The sequence below is a fragment of the Talpa europaea genome (genome assembly GCF_964194135.1).
Source record: "Talpa europaea genome assembly, chromosome: 4".
Taxonomy (NCBI): Eukaryota; Metazoa; Chordata; class Mammalia; order Eulipotyphla; family Talpidae; genus Talpa; species Talpa europaea.
This window is the reverse complement of record NC_140070.1, coordinates 105,374,752-105,396,930: the sequence shown is the minus strand read 5'-3', so window position 1 is coordinate 105,396,930 and position 22,179 is coordinate 105,374,752. Positions and strand designations below refer to the sequence as shown.

At 34.7% G+C, this 22,179-nt stretch overlaps 1 protein-coding gene across 2 annotated transcripts in view; it reads left to right on the top strand.

The window, feature by feature from the left end:
* Window positions 1–3,145: 3,145 nt before the first annotated feature.
* The window catches only part of ZNF148 (zinc finger protein 148), a gene marked incomplete at its 5' end in the record, with an annotated part of 65,100 nt that continues 46,066 nt past the window's right edge, over window positions 3,146–22,179 (top strand). The window contains one exon of one of the 2 annotated variants that reach the window (XM_084230988.1): window positions 3,146–3,490. In XM_084230988.1, the coding sequence (XP_084087114.1) occupies window positions 3,158–3,490 (333 nt within the window). The remainder of the gene's footprint in view (window positions 3,491–22,179) is intronic. The other variant, XM_084230987.1, reaches the window with a different exon arrangement.

Genomic DNA, 22,179 nt, shown 5'->3' with positions numbered 1-22,179 from the left:
GAGGCTGCGGGCAGCTTCGCAACCCAGCACTCAACCGCTGCGCCACCTGGGAGGCCCATCATATATTAATTCTTTTTTAAAGATTTATTTATTTATGCATGCATGAGTTGGGGTACAGGCCAGAGATGTGGGGGTGAGGGAGGATTCACCAGAGACAGAGTGGGGAACAGAACAGGCAGATTGACAGAAGTACACTGCTGAGGGGAGCAGTGGGTGAGTCAGGAGAGGTCTGCTGTGCCATGTGGGTTGCTCCCTGTCTGGCCGGGGATTGAACTTGTGCTGCAGAGGCTGCAGACAGCTTCATAGGTTGCGTCTTAACCTCTTGCGCCACCAGGGAGGCTCGGATATACTAAATTTTAAAGAATTGATAAGGTGTGTGATCAAAAACGTCAGAGTTGGGGACCACTGTTTCAAGAAGATGTAGACCTTGTGTTAGATTAATAAATCATCTTCAATTTTGGTAATTTTTTTAAAAATACAAAGTACTTTTGTAGTTCAGTTTTCTTGATTGGTCTTTTAATAACATCTATATTTCCCATATTCCTTAAAAGTTCCCAAGTTATAAAAAAATAACATGGCAATAGCAACTGCAACAGCTACAGGGAATTGCAATAAAGGGTGGCTTTGTGTGTATATAATTCCCTTTTGAGTCAGGGGCTTTCCAAATTGTTTGAGAAAATAGTAAATAGTTTAGAAGAATGCAAATGATTTGATAAGGATTTCCAAAGGAAAGGTCAGAATAAGCAAATTTTAGCCCTACAACACTTTTCACTTAGTTGTAGAATAGTTTATTTAAGAAATGTGATTAAATGGACTGAAGAAAATGGTTATTTGGTGATGTATTTAAAAACATTTTAGTTTCAGGTTTGCTACTTTAAAGATTTATGTAAGTGAAATCAGATTTCTGCCTTTTGTATTATAAGTATTCAAGATGGTATTTCTGGTACCAGGGAGACAAGACTGGCAAATGTGAATTCTGGTTTTTACTTTTTCTTTGTTTCTTTCTTTTTTCTTTTAATAGCTGTTCACTTACATAAAGATTTTTCTCTTGATGATAACCTTGTTAAATGAAAGCATATTTAGATTTCAATAGTATAATTGTATTCACCTGTTTGTACTCACCTGTTTACTGCTGAAAGAAAGCTATGATCAAAGTAGTAACCATTACTTGATTGATTCAGGAAAAGAGGTCACTAAACTGAAGCATAGGGAATGCATTTACTAATTGTGAGCCTTTCAGGTTGGGTGGGTAGGGTATATATATTTATTTCATACATTCTGATAATAAAAGTTGATTTTTAAAAAACTGTACAGTGCTTTGAACTTCTTTAATGTGAAGTTTCTTTTGATGTCATGACTATTGCATTAGTTGCTACAGTATCACAATAGAATATGAGTATACAGCAACCAAAGTTGGAAGGGCAGATAAAAAATATTGACTTATTTATAATAATGGAGAAAAAAATACTGTGATTACTTGTGTCCAGTTCTTAATGTCTTACCACCGATTAAATTAATAATGGGCAACAATTTAAGACTATATTTGTAATGAAATATTGTATTTCATTTTAACAAGTTTAAAAACATAAAATCTTACTACAGAAAGTTTCAGAATGAAGATAAATATGATTTAAAAAAAATTTTAGTTTTGTGTATAAGAACTGGGGTGTAGGCCAGAGGTGCTGGGGGTGAGAGTATTCACCAGAGACAGAGTGGGGAGCACAGCAGGCGGAGTTACTGAAATACACTGCGGAGGGGAGCAGTGGGTGAGATAGGGGAGGTCTGCTGCACCGTGTGTCTCACTGTGTGTGAGTTAGGAGAGGTCTGCTGCACCCCAGCTCTCTGTCTGGGGATCAAACTTTGGCAGTTGGTTGAGACTTAACCCCTACAGGAAGACCTCCTAAGTATGATAATGTTAACATTGTTAACTTTTTAAGCAAACCTATAACTTACTTATATATATATATATACACACACACATGCTTTTCCCTTAATATATTGGGATATTTCCCCAGATTTTCAACTATTAAGAATATTTTATGGCTATATGGACTTTTTTTTAATCTTTCAAGAGTCTAACTTTATCGAAGTATAATAACTGATAGGAATATGCACATAGGTCACAGGTGTATATCTTGAAATTTTACAAAGTGAACCTTTAAAATTTTACAAATTTTACCTATGCAGCCAGCATTCAATTCAAGAGAAAATATCACCAGCTCCCAGACACCTGTTTTTTCTTCCTCTTAATAACAGCCCCATCATCACCCAATGGTAGCCATTATTCTGATGTTATTTTTAAGAAAAACTCTATTGAGATATAAGTTAAATACAATAAAATTCATCCATTTTAAGTGTACAATTTAGTAATTTTTAGTTTACCAATAGTTGTGCATCACTATATTATGTATGAATGAATGAATATGTGAAAGTATATTTTTAACTAGTGCCTTCTGTTGATTACATAGTATATTTCCAGTTTTTGTTACTGTGAATAATACTAGTGATTTTCCATGTACAGCTTTGTATGCGTTTTTTATTTCATTAATACATGTCTCTGAAAGTTCAATCACTGGTTCAAAGAATATGTGCATTTTTATGACTTAGCTCTTATGTCAAAATATCATTGAAAATGGTTGAACTCATTTATAATCACATACTCACTAGGAGAGTGTATTATTACTGTTGTTTTTTAACCATTTCAACCTTGGATGTAGTTACAAGAGTTTACCACCAGTTTGGTGGATGAAATCTGACACCTGTTTTAATAATTTACTTCTTTGATTACTGCTGTGACTATTATTTTTTATATTTAGTGACTACTAAATTTCCTTTATGATTTGCCTGACCATTTATTTCTTTAACGCTTGCATTTTATTTTTTACATTACAACACATATTAAAGGGTATGGATCTTTAGACTTTTTCTCCAATTCATGCAGACTCATTTTTCATAATGACATAGATTAGAACTTTTTGCCTAATTATCAATAAAATGTGTTGGTAATTTTAAAATGAGACAATACTAAATTATATGAGTTAAATTTTTATTATGTGTATCTTTCATAATTTGAAATACAAAAGTCATGGAGACATATAAAACTAATTTATTATGCTTTGTTGCCAAACTTGGTCTTTCTAGGCAGTTATACTTAAGCATGAACATTGACGACAAACTGGAAGGATTATTTCTTAAATGTGGCGGCATAGACGAAATGCAGTCTTCCAGGGCAATGGTTGTAATGGGTGGAGTGTCTGGCCAGTCTACCGTGTCTGGGGAACTGCAGGAGTCAGTACTTCAAGATCGGAGTATGCCTCACCAGGAGATCCTTGCTGCAGATGAAGTGTTACAAGAAAGTGAAATGAGACAGCAGGATATGATACCACATGATGAACTCATGGTCCATGAGGAGACAGTGAAAAATGATGAAGAGCAAATGGAAACGCATGAAAGACTTCCTCAAGGACTGCAGTATGCACTTAATGTCCCTGTAAGTAATTCCTTTATAAGATACTAAACTTATAGTGGGAAATGCAATTAATTTTGTGTTAAACAATGCTAGAAATCATAGAAGAAATCCCAGAATGCTTTTAAACACTAGTTTAAATGGGTATTCTTAAATAGATATACCAAATATTGACAGTTACTATATTTGAAAAAGAAAACTAAGTTTTTACACAAAATATGTTTTAGAGAATTATCTTTTTCAGGATGACATTTCTACAAGGATTACTGTGTATTCAATTTTAAGTGCTTAATTTAAAAAAAAAGATAACTTTTATACTTCTGGACATCTCCTTGAAGAGTGGAAAGAGTCAGTCTTGGGTATAACTAGGAAAAGATTTTAACACTCAAGGATTTTTCCTCCAAATTCTGTAACTCCTCCCAATTTTTTCATTATCTTTTTGCCATATATCAGCCCTATAATCGTACCTATTTACTGGACACATTGTGATTTGGTTCATCACCTAAAGTATTTCTTTTGTGGACACTGTTAACCATTTATTTATTTATTTATTTATCAATCAAAAAGAGTTATTTATTTATACATACATACATACCTACATACATACATACATACATACAAGCACTGGGTACAGTCAGAAGCGCGGGAGGGTGAGAGAATTCACCAGAGCCAGAGCAGGGAGCAGAGCAGGCAGAGGGACTGAAGTTCACTGCTGAGGGGAGCAGTGGGCGGCAGGAGAGGCCTGCGCGCCATGCGGGATCCTCCTCCAGTGGCTGGGGAGCAGCTGGGGATTGAACCGGCGCTGCAGAGGCTGCGGGCAGCTTCGCAACCCAGCGCTCTACCGCTGCGCCACAGGGGAGGCCCGACACTGTTAACTTTTGCCTTCTTGGTTTTTTTTTTTTCCTGACCTGATGACCAGCAAAAACTACAACCAAATTATAATCGTCTTCTTTTCTTTCTGTGATCTTAAACCCAGATCCCTTTTAGTACATCTAATATACTATACTTTCTCTTTTTTTTGCTTCAGTACCTTCGTATATTCTGCTACTATTATTCCCCTCAGTCATACCCTTCTGTTTTTTAGGAAGTAGATAGTGCTTCATCATCCGCAGCCTGCCTTTTCTGTTCAGTCTAGGTTGTGTCTTGCTATGGGGATTTGTGATTACTTGTTTAATGACTGTATCTACCATAGATGGTAGGTTCTATGACAGTATGAATTTTGTCTCATTTTCACAGGTATTGGTACCTGGTGTGAATGGATAATTACATTCTGATATATGTGTGCATCAACTTTTACCTAGCCCATTCCAATAGGCTTTTCTGTTTTTAATCTGTTGATTGATTTGATGCATGATAATAATTGATTTTTGAATATTGAATCAGCCATGCCTACCTGGAATAAGTCCCAGTTGGTCATGGTGTATAATTCTTTTTATACATTGTTGGATTCAGTTTGCTAATATTTTGTTGATGGTTTCAGCATCTATGTTCACAAGAGAGATTAGTAGTTTTCTTTCTTCTAATATCTTTGTCTCATTTTGATATTAGAGTAATCCTAGAATGAATTAGGAGTATTCCCACTGCTTCTGTCTTCTGGAAGAGTTTGCAGAGAATTGGTATAATTTCCTCCCTGTTTGGTAGAATTCACCAGTGAATCATCTTGTCTTATGCTTTCTCCCTTTTTTTTGAAGGTTATTTATTGTTGATTTAAATTTCTTAATACACATAGGCCTATACAGATGGTCTGTTTTTTCTTGTGTGAGTTTTCACAGATGCGTATTTTAAGGAATTCGTTCATTTCATCCATGTTATCAAATTTGTGGGTATAGAGTTATTCATGGTATTACTACATTATACATAATGTCCATGGAATCTGTAGTGATATCCTCACTTTCACTTCTGGTAGTAATTTGTATTTTCTTTTTCCTTAACATGGCTAGAGACTTAGCTCTTTTTTGTTTTTCGCCATCTTAATTTTTAAGCGTGCAGTTCAGTAATGCTAACTATATTCATGCTATACAACAGATCTCTACAACTATTTACTTGTGCAAAAGTGAAATTCTATACAATTGATTAGTTTCACATTTCTCTTTCCCCCAGTAGAGGCTTGTCTATTTTTTTGATGTTTCCAAAGAACCAGCTTTTGATTTTGTTGACTAAGTCTCTGTTCTAGTTTTCAATTTTATTTATTCATGCCATAATTTCTATCATTTCCCATTTTTCTGCTTATTTTGGATTTAATTTGCTTGCTCTTTTTTTTAGTTTCCTAAGGTAGGTTAGGTGATTGATTTAATCTTTCTTTTCTAACAGATGCACTCAATGTTATATAAATTTCTCTAAGCATTGCTTTCTCTCTGCATCCCATAAATTTTGATAAGTTGTATTTTTATTTATATTAGTTCATTGTATCCTTTAATTTCTCTTGAGAGTTCTTCTTTGACCTGTGTCTTAGTTTGAAATCTTCCAGCATTTGGGGATTTTCTAGCAATTTTTTTGTTCTGTTTTAATTCTGTTGTGGTTTGACAGCATGTATGATATTTCTTTCTTTTTTTTTTTAAAGATTTATTTATTTATGCATACAAGAACTGGGGTACAGGCCAGAGGTTTGGGGGGGTGAGAGAATTCACCGGAGACAGAGCAGGGAACAGAACAGGCAGACTGACTGAAATGCACGGCTGAGGGGAGCAGCAGGCAAGTCACTGTGCCATGTGAGTAGCTCCCTGGCTGGGGTTCAGACTTAAGCTGCAGTGACTGCAGGTGGCTTCATAGGTTGCGTCTTAACCCCTTGTACCACCAGGGAGGCCCTTAGCTTTGCTTTCTTAATACCTGGGCTATACTAGGCAATTTAAATATTTTTTGAGTGAAAATACTTATTTGTTAAAATTGAGGAAGATTTTAAAGAGAAATGTGCTCAGTTCCTAAGTTTGTATATAGTTCAGCGTTAACAACTGTATAAACTGGTGTAACCCACAGTCCATCAATTTATAGAATGTATTTGTAACGAAGTTTCTTTGCGATTCTTCCCAGTCAATTCCCTCCACAATTGTTCTGATTCCTGCCCCCTCCCCTATTATAGATTGGTGTTGTCTCTTGAGAATTTCATGTAAATGGCATGTGTAAGTGATGAGAGTAGACATTGCCTTGTTCCCAAACTTAAGGGGTGCATTCAATCTTTCACCATTAAGAATTATTTTAGGGCCTCCTCTGGTGGCGCAGTGGTTGAGCGCTGGGCTGCAAAGCTGCCCTCAGCCTCTGCAGCGTCGGTTCGATCCCTGGCCACCAGCGAGGGTCCCACATGGCACGACAGACCTCTCCTGCCGCACCCGCTGTTCCCCTCAGCAGTGTGCTTCGGTCCTTCTGCCTGTTCTGCTCCCTGCTCTGACTCTGGTGAATTCTCTCACCTTCCAGCGCTTCTGACTGTACCCAGTGCTTGTATAAATAAATAAATAAATCTTTAAAAAAAAAAAGAATTATTATCTGTAGATTTTTCATAAATGATCTTTATTAGGTTGAAGTCTTCTTTCTAGTTTACTGAGCTCTTTTGTTTAACTATGAATGAATGTATAATTTCATTAAGTGCCTTTTCAGCATCTGTAAGGTGATCATATGAATTTTCTCCTCTTCTTATAGTGAATTACTTTGATGTTCAGATGTTGAACTGACCTTGTGTTCCTGAGATAAAAATCACACTTAGCCATGATATGTTATCCTTTTTTATATGTTGTGGGATTTAGTTTATTAATTTTTTATGAGTGATTATTAGTTTACATTTCTTGTAGTCATTTTTGTTTTAAGTATACTGGCCTCATAATAAAGGATTAGGAAGATTTCCTTTATTTTCTGAGTTTGTGTGAAATAGGTATTATTTCTGCCTTCCATATTTAACACACTTTATCAGTAAAGTTAATCTGGGCCTGAGTTTTCTTTGTGGGAAAGCTTTTAATTGCAAGTTTGTCTTTTAAAAAATATGTAAGGCCACTCAGATTTAAAATTGTTATCTTAATCAGTTTGGTAAATTGTATTTTTCAAGAGATTTGTCCATTTCTTCTTGTGTAATTGGTCAGAATTTTAATCTTCTTATTCTTTTATTATCTAAACGATCATTTTTGGTTTTGGTAATTTGTTTTTTCCTTGATTTGTCTGGGTAAAGATTTGCAAATATTACTGGTCTCAAAGAATCTAGTTTTGTTTATTGATTTTCACTGTTGTACTTTTTGACTTCCATTTATCTTATTCTCTATTCCTCCTACTTACTTTCATTTTTAATTTGCTTTTTTCTGTAGCTTGTAAAGTGGAAGGTAAGATGACTGTTTTAGACCTGTTTGTTTTAGCTGTAGGCATATGAAGCTCTGAACTCTATACTTCCTTTTTGATTTCTTTTTGAACCTTGAATTCGTTAGAACTGTTTTTGCTTAATTTATGAATATTTTGAAATTTTCTAGATATTATTTTTGTCATTGGTATTTAATTATTGTGGTCAGAGAATGTACCTTAAATGATTTCTGTTCTTTCAGATTTATTGAGACTTGTTTTAGGGCCCAACATATGATTTAGTTGTTAAATGTTCTAGAGTCATTCACGAAGAATATACATTGCTGACTTGGTTGGTGGGTTATTTTGTAAATGTTAACCAGGTGAAGTTGGCTAGCTTTGTTCTTCAGTTTTTATATGTCCTTACTGATCTACAGTCAACCCTTGAACAGCACAGGGTATAGGGACACTGACACCCACCTAGTCAAATCCATGTATGACTTTTGACTCCCCCCAAACTTTACTACTAAGTAGTTAACCATTGACCAGAAATCCTACTATAGCATAAAGTTGATTAACACATATTTTGTATGTTACAGGTATTATATACTATATTCTCACACTAATGTAAGCTAGAGAAAAGGAAATGTTAATCATAAGGAAAATAATATTTTGCTACTATACTGTATTTAGCAATACTATCAGTGTATCTTGTCTGCTTTCAAGAAAATTTGAATATAAGTGGATAGAAACAGTCAAACCCTTTGTTCAAGGGTCAGCTCTACTTGTTGTCTAGCAGTTCAAGTTTTTTGGGAAAAAGACAGTTTAAAGTTATGTTGTTTTAATAGTTGTGTCTTTTTGGATTTTAGTCTTGGCTAGTTCGTACCTTTAAAATTTTATGGCCAGAACATAAAGATTACAGACCATCTGTTTTGTAAAATGTCTCTCAGTTTGTGCTTACCTGATTTTTTTTTCAGTTTTAATGAGATTTCAGTTATTATCTTTGGCAGGGATGTTGTAGAAGTGATACTGTGTTCTTTACCCATTACATTCGTACAGGTGACACATGCTTTTTATTTGCTTCATTCGCTTTGACCAATTGAGTATGGTAGTGTCTACCAGGTTTTGCCACTATAGAGTTACCCTCATCCCTTATCACTTTTTGAGTTGTAGTTATTCATTTGTATCATTTTAGACTTAGTTTTATTTACAAGGTTTAAATCTACTACTATGATTATGTTAATGCTATTTGTTTAAGATGTAGCCAATCGGAGCCTCTTTAGGCTGGCCTCTGTCTTCTTTTGACATGTTTCATCAGTCTTCAAGTACTTCTTGCCTTCTGTCATGAGTTGTGCTGCTCACTGATAATAGGTATAGCTGCTTCTATTGGACAAAGTCAGAAAATGTGTTATGTATGTAATTAATATGCTTTCACATGTATAGCCACATATACATTTACATCTATAATTAGCTCCATATGGATTTATCAGTATTGAAATCTATGAGTTTGCACTTACACCTCTAATTGCAGTTCATTACCAAAGAATACATTTTAATTTTCTCCCTTCTGTATTTTATAACATCTCTCTTATATGAGAAACCTTGCTTTCCTTACCCTTAATATATTTAATTAGACACTCCCTACCCCAACTCTCACCTTCCCTATATGTAGTTACTTTTCCTTTAGTGCCACCCATCTTCGTTTGTACATGCCTTCTTCACTCTTCCCAAGATCTTGTACTCCATGTCAGTACATGCCATCTCCTGTCCCTTGCTTGTGCTTTTACAACTTACACTGTATTTCATCACCTCATGGACCTCTCCTTATACTCTGCTGGTCTGTATATCCTTTCTTTGATTTGATCCTTGCCCCACTTAGCTTCTGACACACTGCTTCTTTAAGAATGTAACCCCTCTCTGTGCTGCTTGGGCTCTGACACCTTCTGTTGAGCTGCCTTTCTCTGTGGAGAATCTTCTCTTATGCTCACCCTCCTTATGCTCTGACAGCTTGCATTGGACAACCCTCCCATGAAGATGCCCTCTTCATCCTCTCTGGAATCTATTACTTTGTTTAGCTCCACCATGTGGCTTTAGGAGTGGATGGTTCATGGAGGGTAAGTGGATAGGAAAGTGAAGGGGCAAAATTATCCTTTTATTTTACATTAAACTTTTTATTTTGAAATTATATAATTTATTGGTAATTACAAAAATAGTACAGAGGTTCATGTGCCCTTCACCAAGTTTCCCTCAGTTATATTTTGTATACATACTGTTCAAAATCTGGAAAATGCATTGCTGTAATATTTCCAGGGTTTGTATACTTTGTCACACATGTGGATATATGTAACCACTTCACAATCAAGATACAGAAATTATTCATCATAACAAAAAGCTCCTTAGTGCTACCCTTTTGTAATAACCCCTCTTCTCTTATCCTCCCACCAATCCTAACCTGGCTATTTCACCCCCAGTCTGCTTTCCTTCTTTATAATTTGTCATTTTGAGAATTCATATCAGTGGAATCATACAGTATATGATCCTTTGGGATTGACTTCTTTTACTTAATGTAGTGCCCTTGAGAGTCAGGCAAGTTGTATATTCCTTTTACTACAGAGTAGTATTCCATGGTGTGGATGTATCACAATTTTTGAGGGACATTTTTATTGTTGGTTATTACAAATAAAGCTGCTGTGAACGTAGGTTAGGTGCATATAACCCCAGAATAAATATTCTAGCATACCCCTAGTTCCAGATACAGTCACTCCTAACATTTGGTATGTATAATTCTGTGCTTTTTTGATGTGCATATCATGCCATAAGATCATGTTGCTTTTTATCTACTCTTCATCTACCAGCATATTTTGAAGTTTTCTCAACTACTTTAATACTTTAGCTTGATAATCCACATTTACAGATAATCCATAGTTAAATCCTGTTACTCCTAGTAGATAATTTTGAGTCCATTCTGAGAATGACTAAATGAAAATTTGTCTCACACTGAATCTACCAAATGACTGAATTTAAGATTTCTGTAACATTCTGCTGTCTAGTAGAACATAACAAATATGAGCAATTCTGTCTCTTACTTATGCACACCTGCAGATAAGACAGAGTGATGAGGGACAAGTACTAGAATCACGAGTATAGAATTTTGAATTAAAGAGATGACGTACTTCTAGAATAGTATGATCTAGGTCCCCCAAAGTGTGGAAATTTAATAACAGGTTTGTCCTTTCATCCTTTCTAAATTGAGTGCTTTAGAAATTGATATGATGATTTTTAATTTGTTCATTCACTTGAAAGTCACAGAACTTTTTTACACGTTAGCATTTTTTGTTAATTTAAAAAAGTTGAGTTTCTTTAAATTTTATCAATTTTGGTTTTATTGCTTATGTAAACTCCTTAATGTTTAGTTACATTTGAGGTAAAATTCTTCATTTGAGATAACTGCTAGTTTTCAGGATTTCTTTTGACCTTACTACTGTAAATAAGTCATTCAGCTCAGTGCACCCTCCATTTTCAACAGCAGTGTACATACTACAACTTTGGATGCTTATAGTTTACTTATTAGGGCTTTATTTTCTATACATTAGAGGTTTAAATTAAAATTAATATTTCAATTTCCTAGTCACATTTTAAGTACATAATATATGTGAATGGTGGCTTATGTATTGGACAATGTAGATAAAGAACATCTTCACTTTTGCAGAAAGTTTTATTGGATAGCACTGTGTTAGGAAAGCTGCTTAACTCAGAAACTAAGTTTATTTCAGAAATTTGAAAAATAGTATTTGGTTTATCCACATCCATTTAAGAGGAATTGGGAAATCAATATGTTTTATGGTCTTTATTTTTCCAGTTTGATCAAAGCATATTGAAGATTAGAGACATATCTCTATTAACAAAATGAAGCAATTTGTAATTCATAATGATATTTGCTATACTTGTCTTCTGTAAAACTGTTGTATCACTTGAGCAAAAGGATTCTGTAAACTAGGAACTATTAAAACCATGTTCTAATCATATAATGATATAATGTAAATTAGCATTTCAGGTATTTTAATTCCTAAAAAAATATACTTTAGCATTCATGTAGTATTTTCCTTTAGTATGGATTTCTGCGCTATAAAACATAATTTGTAAAATTGAAGGCATAATTTTTCTCATTTCATATTTATGATTATCTTATTTAATGACCTAGGAATTTCAAAATATATTTGGCCATTGGTATAAGACCTCTGTTTTGCTTTTTAATTTATAAAATTCCTTGAATTCTACCATTAGTTTAAGAAAGACTATACAGATATTTTCTAAAATAGCTTTTGCTATACTCAGTAAAAACGTGATGTGCTCATTCTAGGAATTTGAATATGTTCTTGTAATGGGTGACTTTTCCCTTCCTTTTAAAAAGAATTATTTTATCCATTTCAGTGATTTTAAGATAGTTCTATTTTTGCCACATGTTTTATACTCTGGTTTAATTGCAGAATTGGATTGCATTTATTGATAATAAATGATATTTTACACTCACCTGCAAGATGACAAGTGTGTTTTGCCTTTGTATTTATTTGCTCAAATAGTTGGTAGGATATGTTTCTTCTTTTTTTGACTAACTCCCAACTTGTTATCCATTTATATTATGTATTTTTTCAGCAAGGTCATTTACTACTTATAGTCACTTATGACATTGCATTTATTTCAAAGTTCATGTGAGGGATTCAGAAGTAGTTTTGTTATAGTCTTTGGATGTCGGTTCCTTGTCTTTTAGATGATTGCTTTGGCTTATATTGGGGCTATATGTTTTAATAAATGCTTTTTTATCCCCATTCAAGTACTCTTTTTTTTTTTTTTAAACTCAGCATACTCTTTGCATAACAACTAACAGATGTATTAGTTGAACTCATTTTAAGGAGAATAGTTGGAAACATATCAGCTCTGTAGGTTTTTTTTTTTTTTTTTTTTAAATAAGATTTTACTCACATGCTCTGTGACTCTTGGGAATTGTGGCCTATTTGTTAGGAATCAGCAGTTGAGCAGAAGGCATTGAGTGAGAAATTTTCCTTGATAGGTTTAGCCTGGTGAGGGTCATGTTGGTTATTACTTTTGCTTTCAGTTCATCTAGTAAGTGGATGAATGAAGATATCTCTTGTAGTAGATTGTATTAGGAAACTAACCTATTGATTAAATGGTTTATTTTCAGGATCCTCCCATGCTTCTTAAAGTTGTTAGACCCAACCTACTGTATTTTTCCCCCTTAGACAAACTGTTAATAGATGATATCTTTCTAGATAAGTCTTCTAACACTTTTCATACATTGCCTATCTTTGATTGATTTATTGATTGATATGGAGTAATGAGCCAGTGGTACTGAATCAAAGTTTTATTTTCTTACTTAGGTCAGTAATGCACAAATTAGAAATCATTATGGGAAAAGCAATGATTGGGCCACTCTAGCTAGATCAGTCTCAGAGATATCTACTTTGTGTTTTTTCTCCCCCACAATTATATGATATAGTTTATTATAAAAGGACTAAATAGTCATTGTAAAAAACCAAAATAGTACAGAAAAGAAAAAAATAAAAAGTTCCTAGTTTGCAACATTTGTCTACTCTAATTCCAGAGACATAACTCTTAATATTGATACTGTTCAGGAAATTTATAATTTATAAACAAACATAGAGTTTGTTTTTATGTGTCTCTATGTTTTGTGAATGTGACATTTTGTGAAAATTTACATATTTTTACATAAAGTAGATAATACTGCTTTTGAAATTTGTGTCATTTGTTTAATAGTATATCTTGTAGAAATTTCCTTGTTATTGCATATGAAATTGACCTATTTATGTTAATGGCTGATTAAATGGTATGCCCTATTGGTGGATATTCACATTAGTACTAGATTTGTTTGGATTAAATAATGGTGAAAGAATTGTTTGTATTTGTGGATATAGACATAGCTAGCTATCTATCTATCTATCTATCTATCTATCTATCTATCTATCTATCTATCTATATACACAAACATGTTCCTTATAACCAGGTTTCTATACCTGCACATTTATACCTCTTTCTCTGGGTATATGTCTTTTTATTGAAATGTAACATTCATATTAAGGAAAGTACAGAAATTATGAGGTGAATTTCTTTAGAAGTGAACATACTTGTGTAACCACTGCCCAGATCAAGACATAGAACATTACCAGCATCCTCAAAGCCCTCCCCCTTTTCTCTCTTAGTCAAAACCCTCCTCTCATTCCTGAAGATAACCACTACCCTAATGCTATTGTCATAGTCTATTAGATTTTATCTAATTTTGAATCAGTATACATAGAATCATGTACTGTCAACACTAGTGTCTGATTCCTTTGTTTTAATGTTGTTCATGAGATAGATTCATGTTATTGCATGTAGCAGTTTATTCTCATTTCTGTATAGTTGTCGATTTTGTGAATATATAAAAATTTATTCGTTACATATAGTATAATAAAATTTTAGATTGTTTCTAGATGTTGGCAATTATGAAAAGTATTGCTGTGAATATTCTTGGATTTGTCTTTTTGATGCATCTATCTATATCTTCTATATACTTAGGATAGAACATGGTGAGTGTGTATATGTTCAGGTTTAGTAGAGACTTAGCAACATTTTTTTGACATGGTTTTGTTAATTGATATTAATCGCTCCGTATCCTTCATAATTTTTTATTGTCAGTCCTTTTAACTGTTTTTGTTGTTTGGTAGTTAGTAGTGAAATGTGATTTTAGATTGCATTTCACTGATAACTAATGAAATACTGAGTATCTTTTCATGTTTTTTGGCAGTTGGGATAAGGTGCGTGTTTATCTTGTACCCATTTTCCTGTTGGATTGTTTCTTTCTCTTGCAGATTTGTAATAGTTATTTATCCAGTTATTGGAGATATCTTTTTTACTCTGATTTGTCTTTTCACTATTTTGATAAACAAGTTAATAAAGTTCAGTTTATAAATAATTTCTTTTTGTTAGTGTTTTGTGTATTGTGTTTAAGAATTCATTGTCTACCCTAAGATCATGAAGATACTTTGTTAACTTCCAGAAGCTTTTAGATTTTTTTTCTCCCACTTTATCAGTACATTTGGAACTGATTTTTGCAGATGATATGAGACAGGAATCAAGATTTATTTCATAGCTTTACTTTTACTCAACTTCAGAAATTTTTTTCAGTTTCATTTTGCTGGCTTACTGTTTCCATCCTTAGAACAACTCTGTACACTAAGGTAATGATAGATTTTTCTTTAATTAATATTGGGGATTTGTACTATAGACAGTGCTTAATATCTTTTAAAGATTATAAAATAATACATTGTGTTGAGAAAATGTAAACATTTTACAACTGAAGATAATTAAAATCAATGTATTAATCTCTAGGATAGTCCCTACTAACATTTTACTGGCATTTTAGTGTTTGCTTTTTGGTTTGTTTTTCTTTGTATGCATTTGTGTATTTGTATACAATTAGCTGTAGATGTATTTGTTTGTATAAAATTGTAAAATATGTTTTTGTGTTTATATATTTATCCCTTCACCTTAAACCATGGACATTTCACTATCACTAGTATTCAAAAGTCAGAATTCTAATGACAAAAAATGTATAAGCTTTCTTGTAGTTTATCACTATTTTTTGATATTAGACTATTTGCACTTTTTTTACTCTCATAAATAATATTGCAGTGTTATATGTTGACATTCTCATATGCTATTTCTTCAGTACAATGTTCTCTCCCCTTATTGTGGGGGGATACAGCCACACTTTGGAGATATTGCAGGTTTGGCTCTAGACTACTGCAATAATGTGAATATCTGTATATAGAGAGTCACATAATCTTTTGGGGGGGTTTCCTGTGCATATAAAGGTTAACTTTATAATGTAGTCAGTTAAGATTGCAATAACATGATGTCTAAAAAAGAGTATGTTCCTTAATTAAAAAATAATTGTTAAAAATGCTACCATCATCTGAGTCTTCAACAAATTGTAGTCTTTTTTGCTGGTCGAGGATATTGTCTCAATATTGATGGCTGCTGACTGATCAGGGTGGTGGTTGTTGAAGGTTGATGGTGGCTGTGGCAATTTCTAAAAATAAGACAGCAGTGAAGTTTGCTCCATTGACCCTTTCACAAAAGGTTTCTCTGTAGAATGTGATGTAGTTTGGTAGTATTTTACCCACCGTAAAGCTTTTGTCAAAATTGTAGTAAGTCCTCTCAGGCCCTGTTGCTGCTTTATCAGTTAAGTTTATGTAATAATCTAAATTGCTTTAGTCATGTCAGGCTATGTTTACAGCATCTTCACCAATGGTAGAGTCCCTCTCAAGAAACTAATTTCTTTGCTCATTCATAAGAATGAACCCTCCAATTTGTTCAGATTTTATCATGAGATTGTAGTAATTAATTAAGTACACCCTCAGGCTTCACTTCTAATTCTCTTACTGTTTCAACATCTGCAGTTAACTTCCTCCATTGATGTCTTAAATCCCTCAATTCAACCCATGAAGGTTGGAGTCACCTTCTTTTTAAACTCCTATTAATGTTGACATTTTGACTTTTTGTCATGAGTCATGAATGTTCTTAATGGCATTTAGAATGGTGACTCCTTTCCAGAAGGTTTCCAATTTACTTTGCCCAGATCCAGCAGAAGAATCATTATCTGCGGCAGCTTGAGCCTTATGAAATGTTCTTCTTCCTTTCTTTTTTCCAATTATGTTTATTGAGGTAATAATGGTTTACAACATTTGTTTTAGGTTCAGATCTCTACCTCTGTATGTTTTCACTCTATGCCCACCGCCAAAGCCCGAACAATCCTCCACCCTCCTCCATGGGCTCATTCCCAACCCCCTCTCCCCACCTCCTTCTGGTTGCTCCAGTTTTGCAGTCAGATGTCAAGGGTTTGTTATTGGTTTGATTTTGTCTTAGTTTTATTTGTCTATACCTTGCATATAAGTGAAACCATCTGGCATGTCTTTATTCTTCTGACTTAGGAAATGAGTATCTTAAATAGTAAGATTTGAAAGTTGAAGTGAGTCTTTGACCCGTGGGCTGCAAAATGAATGCTGTATTAGCAAGCATGGAAACATCATCAATCTCCTAGACATCATTAAGCTTTTGGGTGACCAGGTGCATTGTCAATGAATGGTAATAATTTGAAATGAATCTTATTTTTCTGAGTGGCTCTCAAGAGTGGGGCTTAAAATATTTAGTAAAAACACCTTGTAAACAAATGTACTGTCATCTGGGCTTTGTTTTTCCGTTTATAGAACACAGGCAGTGTAGATTTAGCATAATTCTTGAGGGCCATAGGATTTTTGGAATAATAAATGAGCATTGGCTTCTGTTTAAAACCACCAGCTGCTTTAGCCACTGACAGGAGTCAGCCTGTACTTTGAAGCTGATTTCTAAGTATGAAATCTTAGACAACCAAATTCTGTTGGTTGTTATAGCCATCTACAGCATTGATGTTAGCTAGATCTTGTAGTTAATTTGTTACATCTTCTAGATCAACACTTGTGGCTTCACCATGCAATTATATGTTATATAGATGACATCTTTCTTAAACCAACCCCTGCTAACTTCACAATTTTCTTCTGCAGTTTCTTCATCTTTCTTAGCCTTAATAGAGTTGAAGAGAGTGAAGGACTCACTCTGGATTAGCTTTTGACTTAAGGAAATCTGGTAACTGGTTTGATATTCTGTCCAGATCACTGAAACTTTCTCCCTATAAGCGGTAAGGTATTCTTATCTGTATATTCACTAGTGTAGCATTTTAAATTTTCTTCAAAAACATTTCCTTGGCCTCTCCTGGTGGCGCAGCAGTTGAGCGCTGGGCTGCGAAGCTGCCCTCAGCCTCTGAGTGTCGGTTCGATCCCCAGCCACCAGCAAGGGTCCCACATGGCGCCCAGACCTCTCCCGCAGATCTCTCCTGCCGCGGCAGCTGCTCCCCTCAGCAGTGTATTTCGTCGGTCTGGCTGTTCTGTTCCCCGCTCTGGCTCTGGTGAATTCTCTCACCCTCCTGCGCTTCTGACTGTGCCCAGTGCTTGTATGTATAAATAAATAAATCTTAAAAAAAAAAACTTTCCTTTTTCCTAATTGTTTTTGTTTTAAAAAATTATTTTTTATACTAATTTTTTTATTTTTTACATCATTGTTCATTTTTAAACAATATTTGCTTCCCCACCCTCTGTTTTTCCTAATTGTGAGTTTGTATTTTCTTCATTCTTTCTACACTTCTGTTAATTGTAGCTGTTCCTTCTCTCTCGTTTTCTATTATTTCAGTTTATATCAGTATGGCTATTTTAAATTATAATCTAATTATGTCATTATTTATGTTGTTCAAATCATTCCAGCTTTGCCCATTAGGAGTTCTAAGCTGGCTGTTTTGTTTTTTGTTTTTTTTTTTTTTTTTTGGTCCTTTTGGCCTGTGTTGATCTATCTTCTGGCACTTTAGCTTCTGGCTTCACAAGATGTTTGAGGTTTACCTTATATTTTTCTCTGTTCCTACTCTGGCATCAATCACTTCTTCTATTTGTTAGTAGTCCCAGTTCCTTTCATTTGAATAAAGGTTTTTAGAGATTAAGTTCTGGGTGCTAGGTTTGTTTAGTATCCTTGCTACTTGGTGATTTCAGCGGACAGAGCTAGGAAATACATGCATATCTACTAACCTACACATGCACACTCATCTCTACTAATTTCTTAATGTTGGTGAGCTGTAGGCATCTGTATTAAAAGCAACTAGAGGAGATGGAAGTAGATGCAAAGTATGATTAAGATGTATGTAGATTAGGGCCTCTCTGGTGGCGCAGGAGTTAAAGACACAGTGCTATCAAGCTGTCGGCAGCCATTGTGGCATGAGTTCAATCCCTGGCCAGGGAGCTAACCTACATGGCACAGCAGACATCTCCTGTTTTGCCCACTGCTCCCCTCAGCAGTGTATTTCAGTCAATTCAACTGTTCTGTTCCCCACTCTTGTCTCTGGTGACTCCTTTCACCCCCTGCACCTCTGGCCTATACCTCAGTTCTTGTATGCATAAATAAAATAAATCTTTAAGAAAAAAAAAATGTCTCTAGATTAGTGGCTCTCAAAATTCCTGGCTTTAGGATCCCTTTACTCTTAACAAATGTTAAGAGTCTTAGTAGATCTTGCTTATATTCATTATATAAGTCTGTATTTACTATTTTAGAAACCTAAACTGAGAAATTTAAATTTTTATTAGTCATTGAAGTACAACAAAGCCTATTACATGTTAACATATAACATTTTAAATTAAAATTTATCCTATTTGCTAAAACAAAATTTAGTGAGAATTTATTTTATAATCATAGAAATCTGTTTATTGTCTGGGTTACTTTAACATAGCTGAATTCTCATATTTTCTAAAATAGCCTGTGGTACATGTTAACATGTGTATCACATTAGCTTCTGGAAAAGGGCATTATATATTTAATGAGAGGAGAATGGGGGTTAGGTAGGGAACACGAATTATGAAAATATTTGTAATCTCATGGATCACTCAAGGGTTAGGGTCCTTCAGGAGTCCCTGTACCACACTTTGAGAACCCTAATAAAGATTTACTGAACTGTAAGACAAAGTTATATGTACGAGAAGGTTCCTAAAAAGAACTGTCATGAGAGAATTTGAATCATATGATGTAGACGTTGTAAAAATGGAATTTCCAGTTAAGATGGGGGGGGGGTGGTCAGCACGGTTTCAGGTACAATGATCACTTTGTCCACATTGTTTTAAAATTATCTAAATTATAAGATTTGATATAGCAACCAAAGAACAAAAATTTTTTTTTTCAAAGTACAGATTTACAGTGAAAAATATGCTAGGAAAACAGACCAGAGTGTTTGTTTCGATCGTGGATCTCTAAACCTTTTAAAAATAAAACGATAGCTATAAACTTCCTTAAGCCCTGACAAATCTAGCTTTCAAAATTTTACATGAAGTCTTGGGTCATACAGAAGAGAGTGTTATGGCTCATGATTCACATAAAGATCTATACTGTCAGTGTATTGTTTCCCCTTCCTACCCTATTCTGTGGTTTGCTAAACTTGGAATTAGAAGTCTTCCTGTTCACTGGTTAGATTAACTGTTCTTGCCAAAGCCATCCAGGATTCATTTTTATTCTTACTCATATATTCATTCTCATTCTCTCCCTCCCCCTCCCTCCTTCTCCCTCTCTCTTCCTCTCCCTCTCCCTCTCCCTCTCCCTCGCTCTCGCTCTCTCCCCCCTTAAGTTTTTCTTTTTCTGAACTTATCAGCACTCCCAAATGTTGCCTACATTCTTTCTTCAGGCAGTGTGTTTGCACTACAGTTTGTTATGTTATGCCATTTTCCATCTGAACATTTGTTACACCTGTGATCACCTTGATTCAAACTGGGTGTTTCCTAGGTATTATTTGGGAACAATTTCCTTCTAGTGGTACCCCCAGCATATCCTTTTTATATGCCTGTGTAGTACTATTACTCAGAATAACCATTTCTTTAGATTTTGGGGAAGTTTTTTATGTTTCTATAGATTACCCTTTTTTTTTTTAAGATTTATTTAATTATGCATACTAGAACCAGGGTGTAAGCCAGAGTTGGGGGGGCAGTAAGAAGATTCACCAGAGAGAGTAGGGAGCAGAACAGGCAGATCTACTGAAATACACTGCTGAGGGGCGCAGTGGATGAGACGCGGTGAGACAGGAGAGGTCTGCTGTGCCATGTGGGTCACCTCCAAATTTTGGCGGGCCTCCCTGGTGGCGCAATTGGTTAAATACAGCACTATGAAGCTATCTGCAGCCTCTGCATCATGAGTTCAGTCCCTGGCCAGCAAGGGAGCAACCCACATGGCACAGCAGACTTCTGTCTCGCCTGCTGCTCCCCTCTGCAGTGTATTTCAGTCAATCTGCCTGTTCTGTGAATCCTCTCCCCCCTCTCCCCCAGCTTCTGGCCTGTACTCCAGTTCTTGTATAAAGAAATCTCTAAAAAAAATTTTGGCGATAAGAAAATCGTCAAATATTTTGATCTATGAGGATTTATTTTATAGGGGGAATGTAAACTTGCTCTTAAGCAAAGTAGCAGTATTTGGTGGAGGAAGGGATGTTATTTTAGAGGCGCAGAAACGCAGCAGAGCCTTGGAGAGCAGTAGAAACAGAATCAGTAGTACAGAGTATAGAGAAAAGTACAAAGAATACCTTCCCTTTACCCAAACAGGCTTAGGAAGATGAAAGAGAATTCCAATAATTGAAATTGAAAATTGAAAGGAACACAGGCTCCAGAAATGGACAAGAATAATATTAAGGACAGATACTTATGCCAAGTGAACTTTACCTTTTCTGTAAAGTGGAATTATAGAAACTTTGAAGCTAAGCTGGGGAGAATAGAATTGATGCTATTGGCTGCAAGAAGCTATTATGGATTCCTCATTGGGAAAATGACAGAAAAATGGTTTTATATTGATTAATTTGTAGACTGCTTTGGGAGGTGATAATGCCCCCAAAATAGTGAGGTTGATACAGTTAATTGAAATGAAATGGATGTGTGTTGGATGTGGATGCAGGATATTGAAAATATGAGGTTCTAAGCAGTCAATAACTTTCTTGTTTGGGAGTTGAGAGTAAAGGGTAGATTAAAATTTGCAAACCAGATGAAATAGTCATTGTATACTATGGCAACATTATTTTGGGTACATTTACATTTGTTTAATTACTTATCAACATTATTGAGTTGAGTGGAAAGAAGACAGATTTGGAAGGAAAAAAAAAACCCAAAAGATATGATAAGCCTGTAGCTCTGATTAAAGTTCATGTTTCATCTGTGAAGCCTTTGCAGTTATTTTAAATTTCATTAATTTCTACCTCTGATTCCCTTTTCCTTATATCATTCATTTTTTATTTTGAGCCTGACATTTGCTGTCTTGAATTATTAGGGTTTATTTGGTAATGCAATAAAATGCCTCATCTGCATTTTAAGACCTTTAATTAGGAGACCTTATATTTTGAAAGTTTTCTCAATATCTACACTTATGTTTTGCATATACTAGAATCTGTATATTTAAAGCTTTTGTTGTATTGTTTTAGACTGACTTGAGTTTAGCACATAGCAAGCGCTTAATAGCTGTTGCATGCACAAATGAGTGAAAGCTGTTATGGGAAACATCAAAGAAGATTTTACTTTTAAATATCAAAACCACATACAAGTGCATAAAATGATTAAACATAAAAGTACGATAGTTATTTTAGGGCTAGACATGAGATGAGTCTGAAAAGATAAAGTCATTTTGGATTCTGGACTTAGTGGTTAGAAACAAGGGAAGGGTACTTCTGTTTCATGTTGGGGGTGAGAGAGAGGGAGGTGGCGAGAGAGGGAGGGAGAAAAAGTAAGAATATTAGGATAATTAAGAGATAAATTTTCTATCTAGCTAGAATGAACTGGCTTTGGTAGTGGCAA